The sequence below is a fragment of the Ostreococcus lucimarinus genome, chromosome 3, assembly GCF_000092065.1.
Source record: "Ostreococcus lucimarinus CCE9901 chromosome 3, complete sequence".
Taxonomy (NCBI): domain Eukaryota; kingdom Viridiplantae; phylum Chlorophyta; class Mamiellophyceae; order Mamiellales; family Bathycoccaceae; genus Ostreococcus; species Ostreococcus sp. 'lucimarinus'.
The window spans coordinates 833,658-847,352 of record NC_009357.1 but is presented as its reverse complement, the minus strand read 5'-3'; the positions used below and the strand labels follow the sequence as shown (position 1 = coordinate 847,352).

General features: G+C 57.6%; 5 protein-coding genes across 5 annotated transcripts; 4 read left to right on the top strand and 1 right to left on the bottom strand.

Moving 5' to 3' along the window:
- Positions 1 to 270: 270 nt before the first annotated feature.
- Positions 271 to 1,445, top strand: OSTLU_30839 (predicted protein; the record flags this gene model as incomplete). The annotated part of the gene is made up of 1 exon (XM_001417035.1): positions 271 to 1,445. Exon 1 carries the CDS (start codon positions 309 to 311, stop codon positions 1,443 to 1,445), a length of 1,137 nt encoding a protein of 378 aa, XP_001417072.1. The 5' UTR covers positions 271 to 308.
- Positions 1,446 to 1,521: 76 nt separating this feature from the next.
- On the bottom strand, positions 1,522 to 4,638 carry OSTLU_34085 (predicted protein; the record flags this gene model as incomplete). The annotated part of the gene is made up of 2 exons (XM_001416739.1): positions 1,522 to 3,192; positions 3,286 to 4,638. The coding sequence occupies 2 exons, from the start codon at positions 4,636 to 4,638 to the stop codon at positions 1,522 to 1,524; spliced, it is 3,024 nt and encodes a 1,007-aa protein (XP_001416776.1).
- Positions 4,639 to 5,454: 816 nt separating this feature from the next.
- Positions 5,455 to 5,835, top strand: OSTLU_34586 (predicted protein; the record flags this gene model as incomplete). Its single annotated transcript, XM_001417034.1, has 1 exon — positions 5,455 to 5,835. A coding segment is annotated over one exon (381 nt), but the record flags the coding sequence as incomplete, so codon positions are not given.
- Positions 5,836 to 6,056: 221 nt separating this feature from the next.
- OSTLU_9681 (predicted protein) lies at positions 6,057 to 6,236 on the top strand (the record flags this gene model as incomplete). The annotated part of the gene is made up of 1 exon (XM_001417033.1): positions 6,057 to 6,236. A coding segment is annotated over one exon (180 nt), but the record flags the coding sequence as incomplete, so codon positions are not given.
- A 647-nt stretch (positions 6,237 to 6,883) lies between these two features.
- Positions 6,884 to 7,945, top strand: OSTLU_4555 (predicted protein; the record flags this gene model as incomplete). The annotated part of the gene is made up of 1 exon (XM_001417032.1): positions 6,884 to 7,945. A coding segment is annotated over one exon (1,062 nt), but the record flags the coding sequence as incomplete, so codon positions are not given.
- Positions 7,946 to 13,695: the final 5,750 nt, after the last annotated feature.

Here is a 13,695-nt window from a genome sequence, read left to right as displayed (position 1 = left end):
TCGCGGCGTCGCGGTGTCGCGGCGTCGCGTCAGTAATCGACGCGCGAATTCGATTGGATTCGATGACGACGACGACGCATCGACGCCGACGCGGTGACCGCGCGCCGAACAGCGAGGGATCGTCGCTCGAGACGCGCTCGACGCGGCGGTTCGAGGACGTGAGCGACGTGCTGGCGTACGACGCGAGGACGGGGTCGAATTCGCGCGAACGGCGATCGAACGGAAATTTTAGAATTCTGAATGAAACGGGCGATGACGAGGACGCGCGCGGGACGCGGGGGGGACGAACGCGCGAGCGCGACGCGCGGATGAATCCAGCGTACGAATCCGGGGCGTCGGGCGCGGCGAGAGGGACGACGGGGGCGAAGGGAGCGAACGAGGGGAAATTCGACGCGACGTCGCTGTTGGCGCTGCTGGGCGAGCAGTACGACCTGAAGCGGACGACGTCGGGGAACACGCGGTTGGAGGCGAAACCGGTGGCGAAGCGAAGCGCCTACGAGACGGCGCGCGACGCGGCGAGGGATGAGATGGATGAGAACGCGAAGCCGACGGCGACGGGGGGGGCGAAGAGAACGGCGCCAGAGTATGAATTCGTGATGATCGGACGAGAGGAGACGAAGACCAAGGCGAGCGCGAGCAAGGTCGTGCGATTTAATGCGAACGAGAATTCTATCGTCGGTGACAGCGGATCGCCCGCGATGGCGACGACGGCGGCGACGGAGACGCGCGCGGCGCCGTGGAGCAAAGCGGTGGTTGAACGAGAGAGTTCGGTTTCGTACGCGGCGAGTCGGGGAGGCGGAAGTAAGCCCGGGGGCGGGATTCCGAGTTACGGTGGATCCGCTGGTGCGAGTCGGGGAGGTGATGGATCGGTGGCGCGCGCGATCGCGCAGTACCGCGCGGCGTCCACGCGGCGGTCGGACGACGACTCGGCGGTGCGAGACTCGAGTCAAGAAAACTCAGTCGAGGGTGGTGAGGCGGGCGGTAAGATAGTGGGCGAAATGCCCGTGCCAGTGACTGTCGACGCGACTCCCGCGGGCGCGCTGCCGGCGGCGCGGGCGTCAGAGGACGCGCTGCGCGCTTCACAGTTGGCGAGACAGCGGTTTCAAGCTGTATCTAACGCCGCGTACGTGTCGAAAGAGCTGGATAGATTTACGAACGAGCGGAGAAACGCGGCGCAAAGCGTGGGTCAATCATCCCGCGGCGCGAGGCCGACGCGCTCCACGGGATCGCAAAACACACACGATTCGTTGCGTGTTCAGTATCAACAAGGCCATGGAGGCGACGTCGCGGATTTGATGATGCATCGTAGAGGCGATTTACTGCGTCGCCTCGGTTCTTGGCTCAACGCGCGCTTCAAGTCGGTGACGGGATTCAAAGTCGCGCCGACGTTTCCCTTGGACAAACGCATCGAGCGTTTCGTTTTGGGATCCGGTCTGAGCGTTTAGCCGCATCTACACACACAATGTATTTTCATGAATAAATGAAACGAACCCATATCACTGCTATTTCAATTTCTCTAACTCACCCTGCGGCGCCAAAATGTTTGTGTGCGGCGTCTTGATCCGACCACAACGGCACGCGCGCTCGCTGTAACGCTTGGATGACGCGGCTCTCGAGGGCGCGCGCGGCGCTCTTTCCTCCCGCTTCTTTCGGCACCGCGACGTACACTAGCTCGATGAGACGCTGGGAACTTTGACGATGCGTCGCGAGTCGCGTAGGAAGATGGTCGCTCTCGCCGCAATAGCACCAGCCGTCTCCGCGGCGAAGAATGTACACGCACGTTTGTCCGGCGGAGCCAATCGGCGGCGTTTGATTCGGACCCACGTGAATCACTTGCGCATTTTCAAGTTGAAGCGCTCGCGCAGTTGATTCAGCGAGGAGAAGTTTCAAATATTCACCATCGACACGCGGTCTTTCCGGGCTGGTGTCTTGCTTCTCGATCAACGTCGCCTGCTCTGAGTCGCTCAACTTTACGAGCGGGATGCTCGTTTGTTCCTCGAGCAATGCATTGGCTCGAGCGACGATGGCGTGTGAAATACCGCAATCAAGGGCGGTTTGGAGCGCGAGTGACTCACGGCATTCGCCTGGGACCATTCTCCACGTCGGGCGCGTGCTTCCATCATCCGACTTTGCCGTCTCCATGCGCGCTCGACGCGTCCACGGCGAGACGCGCAACGGCAAATCCAGAATGCCGTGCAGGTGCGTGGCGAAAATTCCACGCGCGCCGCACTCATCGAGCGCCTCGACAACTGCGCCGCCTATTGCAGTGCCGTGCGAAGCCTCCGTGCCTCGACCAAGTTCGTCAACCATGATCAGACTACCAGCGGTGCAAGAGCTAAGCATGGATTTAATTTCGAGCATCTCAACCGCAAACGAGCTCAAACCTTCGACTGGGGAATCCGTGCTCGCCATTCGAACTATGAGCGAGTCTAAGCGAGGTACTTGGGCGGAAATCGCGGGTGCGTGTAGTCCACACTGCGCAAGAAGCGCTAGCGCGGCCACTGAGCGTAAAACCGTACTCTTTCCCGCCATATTTGGACCGGTGAGTAAAACCAAACCATCGATGTCAAAGCTATTCGGCACCGTCTCCGCGCCATCAAGTCGCATCCAAAACGGTACCAAGCCCTCGACCGCAAGCGGACTCGCCGTGTCGCCTTCGGGAAGAAGCGTTGGCGGCGTCCAACGTTTGTTGATGGCGTTGCTTGCGTGGGCGAGAATCGCAATCGTCACCGTTGAAAGAGTCGCCGCGCCCACGAGCGACGATATGTGCTCCTGCAAATCGTCGGCGAGGTTGATGAGAGTGTCAGAGACTGCGACCGCGGCTTTTTGCGTCGCAACTCTGTAATCGTCCAAAGCAAGCTCGACTCGTGCCGTCGTCCATCTATCTGCGACCTCTTTTCCGAATCTATCGCGCGGATGAATAAAATCGTCCATTTTCATCGCATCTTTTGGAGCGTGACGCATCCAAAGCGCGTTGTTTCGCATGTCGTGTTCCAACTCACATTTCCTCGCTTTTGTCTTCTTTTCGGCCGCGGCTTTTTCGATGATTGGCATGAAATCTTCGTTCACTGCCGTTTCAAGCGCGCGTGCGGCGGATTCAACCCGATCGATCGCTTCGGGAATGTGCTCGCGACGAACTCTGCCTCGCCAACGCTCGTTTTCAAACATAAATCTGTTCGGTATGTTGAGGAGCTTGAGTGGTTGATCTAAACCGTCCATGACGAAAGATGCGTCATCGCGCTCATCCTCGTCGTCGCTTTCGTCTTCATCGCTCTTCTGACGAACAACTGCGATTCCATTCAGAACGTCTTCGCTCACCACGTTTTCGATCATCGCGCTCGCCTCCGAGCACACCTTGGCGAGCGCGTCGCCGTTCAGCTTGGCGCCGAGCTTCAAAGACGTGGGATCGATCAACAAATGTCCGGCACGACGAATGTCCGCGCTGCTGTTCGTTAGCAGTGCCTCGACACCGCGCGCCATGGACGCGAGATCGGCGAAAAATGTATGGCTCGCCTCGCGTTGGGCCAAAAGTTTCGCCACTTTGCTCGGCGGCAGGACTTCGAGTTGCGGCATGGCCGACGTCGACTTCGTGAAAAGCACCGAAGCCTCTTGAATCGCGAGCGCAGTTTGAGGTGGCGGTGGATGAAGCAATAGCTCTTGTAAGTACGAGCGACACGCCGCCGGTGCCGACCTCTCGGGCAACAGATGCGTCAAGAGCGGAGGCACGGATCGCGACGGCAAGATTCCGAGCTGTTGCGCGGTCGCGAGTGAGAGCGGCGCTGGGCGGCCTTTGTTAGGCACAGTCACGCGATGGAAAGCATCTTCGGGCCCGAGTCCGTGATCCAAACGCACGAGATCTAGGAGCTTCTCCACGACGTCGCCGTTGTATTTCACCGCGTCGACGCCTTCGGCGGCGCTCAAAATCGATTGCACCTCCCAGCGTAAACGCCGACTCGGCGCGCTCGTGCCGGCCGCGTGCCGACCGCTCTGTGCGTGACCACTTCCCAGACTTGCGTGCCTGTAAAGCGGCGGCGCGATGCCGCCCGCCGACAGCTTCGCCGCGGCGGCTTCCGCCGTCAATCCCTCGAGGACGGATACTCGACGCAGATCCGGTTCGACGGTGACTACGGTGTACCCGAGCGCGCTGCTCGCGAGCCCAATCACCGGTGGCGCGCTCCCATCCCCGAAATCGACGTCTTCGCCCTGCGATGCCGCGCCTTTGACGTAATTCGGCGACGCCGGCGTCACGATCGCGGCGATGTACCGATCCTTAGGCGGCGTCGGTTGGCCGTATCTATTCATCTGCGGCACCTCTTCGCAAACGACGCACGAGTACCCTCTCGACGTCAACCGATCGAGCGTCTCCTGAATCTTCACCACCGGGCACCCCGCCTTGGGCACCCCCGAAATCCCCATCGGATTCAACCCCGCGTGCATCACCAGCATCACCGCGTCGTATCCCAAGCACTCGTAAAAATCTCCCACTCGAATCAACGATATTTTCCGCGGATGCGCCGCCTTCACCGTCCTCGCGTAATCATACAGCGTCATCCGTTTCCCCGCCCCATGCCGCGTCGACGCCCCTCGCAGCGTCAGATCCACGCCCAGCGGATCGTCTCGATCGAGTCTCGCGATCATCCCTCGCGTCGACGCCTTCGCGCTCGCGTCGTAGTTTTGAATCTGTTCTCGCCAATACGACACCGCGCGCGCGTCGTCGCTCGCGCGCGCCGTCGTCTCGTCCGTCTCCGCGCGCATCGCGCGCATCGCGCGTCTCGCCGTCGCCGTCGTCGTCGCGCATCGCCATCGCGGCGTCGCGCGCGCGCGCGCCGCCGTCGTCGTCGCCGTCGTCGTCGTCGCCATCGCGCGTCGAGCTGTCGCCGCGCCGCCGCGCGCGACGCGCGACGCGCGCGACGCGCCGGACGCGCGCGCGCGAGACGCGAGCGACGCCGCTTCGCACGCGCTCGCGGCGACGACTCGCGCGCGACGCGCGAGACTGCGCGCGCGCATCACTGCCGACGACGCCATCGCGCGACGCGACGACGGCGCGAGACATGGGCGCGACGCCGCCGGCGATCGAGACGACGAAGACGGTGTGGGGCATGGAGTACTCCGCGCACGGTGCGCGCGCGACGCGCGAGGAAGACGCGCGAGGCGCCGCGAACGCGCGGCGTGGAATTCTCGAAACGGTCGCGCGAACGACGCGAACGACGCGCGCGAGAGAGACGGGAGAGAGACGCGGACTGACGACGACGAACGCGGCGCGATCGCGCGACGCAGCGTGCCCGAAGCGGCACAAGATGGAGGCGGAGGCGATGTTCCCGGGGGTGGACGTCGGGGACATGTTGGTCGTGCCGACGCGTCAGGTGCGCGGGCGAACGACGACGCGCGCGACGACGACGCGCGCGACGACGACGACTGACGATGGACCACGCGTGGTAATCGCGCGATCGATAGCGGACGAAGATGGATTTGGTGCAGACCGGGGAAAACGTGGACATCGAAAAGGATTTCTGTCTCGAGCGCTTCGTCGACTTTGCGAAACGCGTGACGGACGCGCTTCGCGCGGGTGGGTATTGGTGCGATTACATCGATCCGTGCAGCGGGTTGTCGATGATCAATCGCGATTCGCAACACGTGTACGGCGAGGTGGACGCGTTGGTGACGCTTTTGAATTATCAAACCACCAACAGCGGGTGCTGCAAGGTGGTTTTGCATCCGACGTGGGGCAGCGCGGTGTACCCGGCGAGTCTGTTCGCCAAGGCACCCGTGAGCGCGCTGCGCGACGCCATCGCGAGCGCCGAGCGAGACATTCGCGCGAGCGATCCGGCGGCCTAAATAGTACTTTTTCCTCGTTTTGTCACGACGCGTAAAATCTCAGTCGACGCGTCGCGTCGCCTCTCAGCGCGCCTCGCCCCGCCGAGATGTCGCGCGCGTGCGCTCGCGCCGTCGCCCTCGACGTCGCGCCGAGACGCGCGAGCGTCACCGCGCGACGCGCGCGTCGCGCCACGCACGCCGCCGCGTCGACGTCACGCGGCGGTGACTCGGCGCGGCACCTGTACAATCTCCTGGGCGTGTCCCCGAAAGCGACGACGAAGGAGATCAAATCCGCCTACCGCAGGCGCGCGCTCGAGCTGCACCCGGACGTGAACAAAGCGCCCGACGCGTCGGCGCGGTTCAACGAGGTGAAAGAGGCGTATAACGTGCTCGTGGACCCGGCGAGGCGGGAGGCGTACGACGCGGCGGCGACGTCCCGGGGACGCGCGACGGCGACGGATTGGAGCGATGCGTGGACGCGCGCGACGAGCGGCGCTCGAGCACCGCGCGCGTCGTCGTCACGCGCGTCGCCGTCGTCGTCCGGTGCGCGCGCGGCGGGCGCGCGAGAGGAGGAAGAATTTTATGGTTTTGGCGACTTTTTCCGCGACTTGGAGAAGGAGCTCGCCGCGCGAGACGCCGCGCGCCCCGCCGGCGCCGCCCCGAAATCCCTCTGGGAAGAGCTCTACGAAATCGGCGAGGAGTTCGTGGATTTCCTCGAGGACGCCGCGCCGAAACCGAAGCCCACGTCGGAGACGGAGTTTAGTCGCGCCGCGCCGCCGCCGAAACCCAAACCGAAGAAACCGTCGCCCGCGCCGAGCGTCACGTCGCAAACCGTGGACGACATGCTCGCCGAGTTGAAGCGCGACATGGGACTCCAGTGAGATAGCACGGTGAGATAACATCGCATTCGTCGCCGCCGCCGCGCTCCATCGCGCGTCCGCGTCGCGTCGCGTCGCGTCGCGCCCGTCCAGCGCTGTCCGACCGACCGACCGACCGCTGTAACCGTCTGCCCGCATTAATCCACCCTGGCGTCTCAGACCGTCGCGCGCGCGCGACGGCTCGGGCGACGATGTTCGAGCAGTACCTCGCCGACGCCCTGAATAAGGCGCTCGGCGCGTACTGCGACGGCATCGACGGCGAGAAACTGCGCGTGTCCGCGTGGAACGGCGACGTCGAATTGCGAAACGTTCGTCTGAAAAAAACGGCGCTGTCGACGCTGCGCGCGCCGGTGACGGTCGACGCGGGATGCGTCGGGTCGCTGCGGTTGAAGGTGCCGTGGATGAACCTCGGACGCGAACCGGTGGTGGTGGAGATCGATCGAGTGTTCGTGCTGGCGTCGAGGGTGACGATGGAGGAGGCGGCGGCGACGGCGGACGAGACGCGAGACGAGGAGGAAGACGCGGCGGAGAAGAAGAAACGAATCGATGAGGGAGAGCGAGATTGGTTGAGGACGGCGATGGGGAAGATGACGAAGACGATGCGGGAGGAGGCGGAGAGATCGGATAGTTGGTTTTGGAAGACGTTAAACACGGTGCTGGGAAATTTACAAATAACGGTGCAAAACGTACACGTGCGGTACGAGGATGAAATCACGACGCCTGGGCACACGTTTTCGTGCGGAATGACGATAGGAAAGTTGAGCGCGATCACGGTGGATGATTTTGGGGAGCCGACGTTCGTCGCGGGAGGGTCGCTGGAACGCATTCACAAGCGCGTGGCGTTGGAAAACTTTTCAATGTATCTCGACTCGGGGGCGGTGTATCGACCGTGGAAAACGCACGCGGGATGGACGCCGCCGAAAGTGGAAGACACAGAGGCGTGGTGGGCACTATTTGGCGTAGGGTTGGTCGGAGAAGCGCCGAGCGATGTGCGAAACTACATGTTGTACCCGGTGACGGTGGAACTGTTTTATCACCGCAAAGGACGAAAAGAACAAACCGAGGCGGGTGAACCGAGGCAAATGTGTGACTTGAAGTTTCAAGACGCGCGCATGGCGTTGAGTCGTAATCAATACCGCAGTACGGTCCGCTTGCTAGAGGCCTTCAATCAGTATCGCTTGCGATTGCCGCACGCCGAGTTTCGCCCGATGGTGAGCGTCAAAGCTCAACCGCGCGCGTGGTGGACGTACGCCAAGTGCGCCGTCTCGGCGAGAAAGAAGAACGTTTTAGGGACTTTCGAATGGCGCAATATCCAAGAGACCGGAGCGTTAAGGCGTGAATATCTTTCCATATACATAGCGGAGGGTAGCGCATCAAACGCTGAGTTTATCAATCGAGTACACGAGATAGAGCGCAACATCGACTTTGAAGTCGCGCTCGCCTGGCGCTGCATCGCTCATAGCAAATCGAAAGCCGCGAGCACCGACGGACGACCGCCTTCTCTCGCCTCAAAAGCTAGAGGCGATGTTATTCTTATGTTGAAAGAAGAAGAATCGGAAAAATCGGGCTATTTTTCGTGGATGTGGCAATCGTCGACGGAGTTGACGGCTAAGTCGCTGGAAATGTCAAACGACGACTGGAGCAAGCTGGAAGAGCTCATGCGCGGCGGCGTGGAGGAAGAGGATTTCGACCCAAAGGAACTCGGCATGGAATTCAGAGGATCGATGAAAAAGCTTTCCATGGAGCTCACCGATCACGATGATCACAATAAAGAGCGTCTCGTTTTGAATTCAAGTATGATTGGCGCGAAGATCTTGACGAAGACGTACAAGGATCAATCAAACACGTATTTCACCATTAACAGTTGGACGTGCGAGACTACGAATGATCGAATATTGTCGAGCGGAGTAGGAGCGTCGTTGCGTAAACACGCGCTCGAAGTCAAGCACAACGCCTACCCACTCGAACACGATCTCGATGCCAACGTGGATGTCAAGCTTTCTCCGGTGTACATTGTCTTTGATGGACAAACCGTCGACCAACTGCGCAACTTTTTTAGCTCAAAAGAATTAGTCCAAACAAATTTTGCGCTCCAAGTGGATGAGGCGATGATTAAGCTTGAAGAAGCAAAAGAATCAACCACTGAAGCGTTGAATAAAGTTGCCATGACGTTCGACATTCACGCGCCAAAGGTGACAATTCCAGTTCGCCGACGAGGTCGAGTGGCGTTCCAAACGTTGGTGGATTTCGGTCATTTTACCATGGTGGCCGATCCACTTGATCCATCGGTGAGTTTTGATCGCAAAACTGGCGCGCCAGTGTACCAGACGTTTGCCGTCGCCAGTAGGGATACGGCCGTGTTTCTCGCGCCGTCGGATTTCGATTGGGGGAACTCGGTGTCGACGTCGCTCGATCAAGTCTGCGAAACACTCCTTGCCCCGTGTGACGCCAAAATGCGTTTTGCGATGCAAGGCGCCGGATGGACACCTGAAGTTGGACCTCGTTCAAAAGTGCAAATATCTTTAAGTGCTTTTCAGATGTACATGTCGCCGTCGAAAATGGCACGGGTATACGCGACCATGCAGATGACATCGTCCGCAAAGCAAAGTTCCATGGCATTATCTGAGGATGCCGGCAGCACCGCCGCAATTGATGCGAAACCTTGGTCAGATGCGCTCATCAGCGGTGCCGCCTCTGCGAAGAAAGTGGGTCTAGTTGGTGGCGCGAGCGGTTACCACAGTCGCTGGTTGTGTATTCAAGGTCCGTACTTGTACATTTTAGAAAAACCCGATGCGGCGGGTTACATTGATTTCGTTCGCATCGGCTACAGCGTTAGAGTAACCGTTTTGGAAGACGAGGAAGACGGAGAAAAGCAGAATTTAATTTTGGCGATCCACGATTCGAAAACGCCGAAATCACGCGCGCGTGATACGAACAATACTTGGCTATTCCGTTTTGCTGACGAACAAGAGCATTCAAAGTGGCAGCGATGGCTTCAGGATATGAATGAAGTCGCTGTGGCCACGAGAGCGGTACAATCATCTACGAAAGCTATTGTCGAGGAAGAAACTTCTGAAAATCTTAATCGGGACTTCGACGAGGAAGATGTCGTAGACTCTGTGCTCACAATGGAGCTAGGAAGCGTGTCCGTGCATCTTTCTGGCCAGCCAATGGGTATTCCCGGAGCGAAGTGTGATGGTTTAGAAAATGGTGGTGTGGCGAGGCTGTTGGATCGCAACTTGGCAGAATCCACGGAAATCCCTGTCGCAGAGCTCAGCTCTACATCGGCTTTGATCAGCGTTCAAACGAAAGAACATAGCCGAGAGTTTGTCATGGAGGTATCGAGCATGGATATCGTGGACAAGCTTTGCGGTACAACCGAAACCATGCGTCTTATGAGTGCGCACGCGCGCGATGACGTGAAAGTTCGACTCAAATACAAGGAATTAAGCGAAAGTTCACCAGAATACAACAACATCAGTACAACAATGTGCTTGGATACCGAGAATATCAGCTTCGCGCTTCACAGACCGACCATCGGTTCACTGTATCGCATGCAAGAGGAAATCAAGGTCATCTTGGCGGCGTTTTCATCGACAGACACTGAGGCAATTACAAAAGTAGCGTCCTTCGGCGGCCTCATCGACGAGGATTCGGATCGAATCAGTTTCCAAATGTTACTTCATTTTCATTCCACCGTCATCATGGCATATCTCGAAAAAGAAGAAGAAGCGTCGAGTCTTCAACCTCTGTTTGATTGCTGCATGGATGATTTGCAGTTGGAGATGAACTCGAAAGCCGCCGTGCAAGAAGTTTCTATGTCGCTCGGAAACCTTCGCGTGGGTGATCAGACTGCGCCGAAAGACAATGCGTATCGACAATTCATCGACTTGAATTCATCTGATGCATCAAATACCAGTCGCACGCAGATTGATGTCTTCATGTACAACCATCTTGCGTCAAACTTCCCAGGATACGAATACGACGTTCGCGTCAAATTCCATGATGTCAAGATGATTGTCATGTATGCATTCATCCAGAAACTGATGGGATATACGTCTATGTTTACACCACCACCACTCCCTGTAAGTGCACTTCCAGAGTCGGAGAGAAATGCAGAGCTGTTGCGGCGAGGCGACCCGAGGCCTTTCACGATGATTTACGCCGTCGAAATGGAGAGGCCTGAACTCATCTTTCCACGAAGCAGCACCTCCGATCAAGCGTTTTCTATGGATGCCGAGTGCATAAGGGTTAACAATAAACTAAAATGGGAAGGAGGTAAGTCGCATTTAGATGTGGGAGCCGTGCTCTTGGATTCAACGAACGTTTCATTTTTTCGTTGCTCGGCTTGTGTGTGGGACAAATTTAAAAAGACGACGTCCATGATTCCGGAGCGCGACATGGCGCTCGATGTCTATGTTCGTAGCCCGAAATGGGACCCGAAAAGTCGATCGCCGAGCTACGAGATTGTCGTTGATTTTTTGAACGAAACGAAAGTCGAAATGTCCGATTTTGAATATCGGGTCCTCACAGCACTTTCCGTGGAAAATTTTGCAGAAGTTGTCCCCGTCCCGCAGCCTTTATACCAAATTGCTGAAATTGTTTCCGTCGAGTCGGGCAATTTAAACGATAAGTTCGGCGCACCATACATGCTGATGTCGATGAACGTGAATAAAATGCGAATGGTGACATTTGCTTCGGCCAAACCGAAACGAAATAAACCCCTCGCGGCGTTTCAAATTGACAATATGCACGTCGGCTACAGGAAGGACAAAGACGGCGAGATGTCTGTTTCAGTGATCTGCCCGGACTTAGCGCTGAATGATTTAAGAGTCGGGATTCCGACGAGAGCCCAACAAGTGTTTGGGTCGAGTCATGGCTCGACTTCTACCAAGACTTTGTTTCGCGTCGACGCAAAGCAATCGTCAACGTCTTACGACTGCGACGTCTTTTTCCAAGATTGCAGAATGATGTACGATCCGCAATTCGGCTTGGCAATCTACAACTTCTTCTCGAATACATCAGAAGACGAATCTGAATCAGGACTTGTGAACGCTCGCTTGAGGCAAGACTTGAATTTCGGAACACGGGCGTCCTTGACGCTCGAGGAAGACTTCGACTTGAGCTCGTCGACGCGCATCCTTTGCAACGCACCCGAGGGAGCCAAAGAAGTGGAGTTGAATGGCAATGGGCGCGAGCTCGTCTTCCACGTTTCAAACACGCCGTTGATATATATTGCTGCGGCGAGGCACCTCAAGCTGACGAATGTGCGAATCATCATCCCGATCGGCTCCGAGCTGAGTGACTTCGTGCAGTTGGAGGCGGATTCTCAATTGAGCGCGGAAGAGGTGGATGGTGTCGTCATTGTACACGAAAATCGTACCAAGTCGCGGCGCGGAAGTGAGAACTCCCTCGCTACCGCGGGAACTTCTTCGTTCGATTACAACGTCAAGGCGTCGATGCCTGGAGTTGAGCTTATTTTCTTAGATACCTCAAGCGGAGCAGCGGATTATGTGTTGCGCATGCGCACCGACGCAGAATTTCAATATACCTCCGCCGAGAGCAAGCAAGATGCCGCGTTTGCGTTCACGCAGTTCCAGGTCGCGGTGAGTGAATGGAGCTCAAAAGGAAACATGTTCGACTCCAGTATCGTGCTAAGACCGATCGACATAGACGGACGCATGCAGGCGACGGCGGACGATATGGAAATGATGATGCGAGCCACAGACGCTGATTTTGTCCTCGACGCACAGTCTATCGAGCGACTTACTTCGCTCTCCAAAGGGTTCACGGCAACGCTTCAGTCAACTGGTTTGTATAACCAAACTGTCTCATGCTCAACTTTCGTACGCGTAGGTGGAGGAGAAGGTGGTGCATTTTTCTGGCGTCCTGTTCCGCCGCCCGGATTTACGCTCTTAGGCGACTGCGTGACTCTCGACGAAACGCCGCCCACGCGACCAGTCGTAGTCATCACAGACGCTGATGGTTTGACGAAAGCTCCGGTAGAGTTTCACCGCATGTGTGCGTTTGAAGGTGAAACGCAAAAGTCGGTGGTTTGGCGCCCAATTCCTCCGGACGGGTACTGTTCGCTCGGATGCGTTGTGACCTCCGACGAAGAGCCACCACCTCTCGATGTGATGCGATGCATGCGCGCTGAGGTTGTCAACGAGGCGTACTACAGTGCGTGCATTTCGCACAAGACGTCATCCGCGTATCTAAGACAAGTTAAAAACGGACCACGAACTTTTCAGGCATTTGCAGACGGTTTCGATCCCATGACGGCGGCGGACTTGTCGTCGCCCTTGCTACCCGAACCGTTTCCACTCATCGCAGACGCCGAGCAGATTTTAGAAGATAATATTTCGATGGACAGTACAGATATGCTACAAACAGTGACGACGTATGACTTCAAAATTTTATGGTCAGACGAAAAACCGGAAGGAAGTCGCCAGGCGTCGATTTGGCGCCCCCGACCGCCGCAAGGATACGTATCGCTCGGCGACTGTCTCATCGCTGGGCCAGAACCGCCGACTGCAGGTGTGCTCGCAGTGGCAGAAGATAGCGACATTATCGCTTCGCCGATCGGATTCGTATTGGTTGGGTCCATACGCCAAGGCGATAGCGGAACGCACGCCGTGTGGCGTCCAATTAATCCGCAAGGTTACGTTTCCTGTGGCGACGTCGTAACAAATGACACTAAAAACCCACCGCAACTGACCACTTGCGCGTGCTTACGTCAAGACTTGGCTATTGAAGTTTCGAGAAAGGGGATATGTACTGACCCAACTCAGTTGGCGCATGACGCGATATTCGTTCAAGACGCGCTCTGGAGCGCGCATAGTTCGCACTGTCAGTTGTGGAGTTCGGATCCGGATGCACCTCTCGATCAGCTTCCGCGGTGGGGGTTATTTCATTTCTCGAAGCTAGACAAAGCAATCGCTCCACGACAGTTCCGTCCGCGGCAATCTGTTTTAGATTACGTTCGAGCCAGGGCGAACAAGTC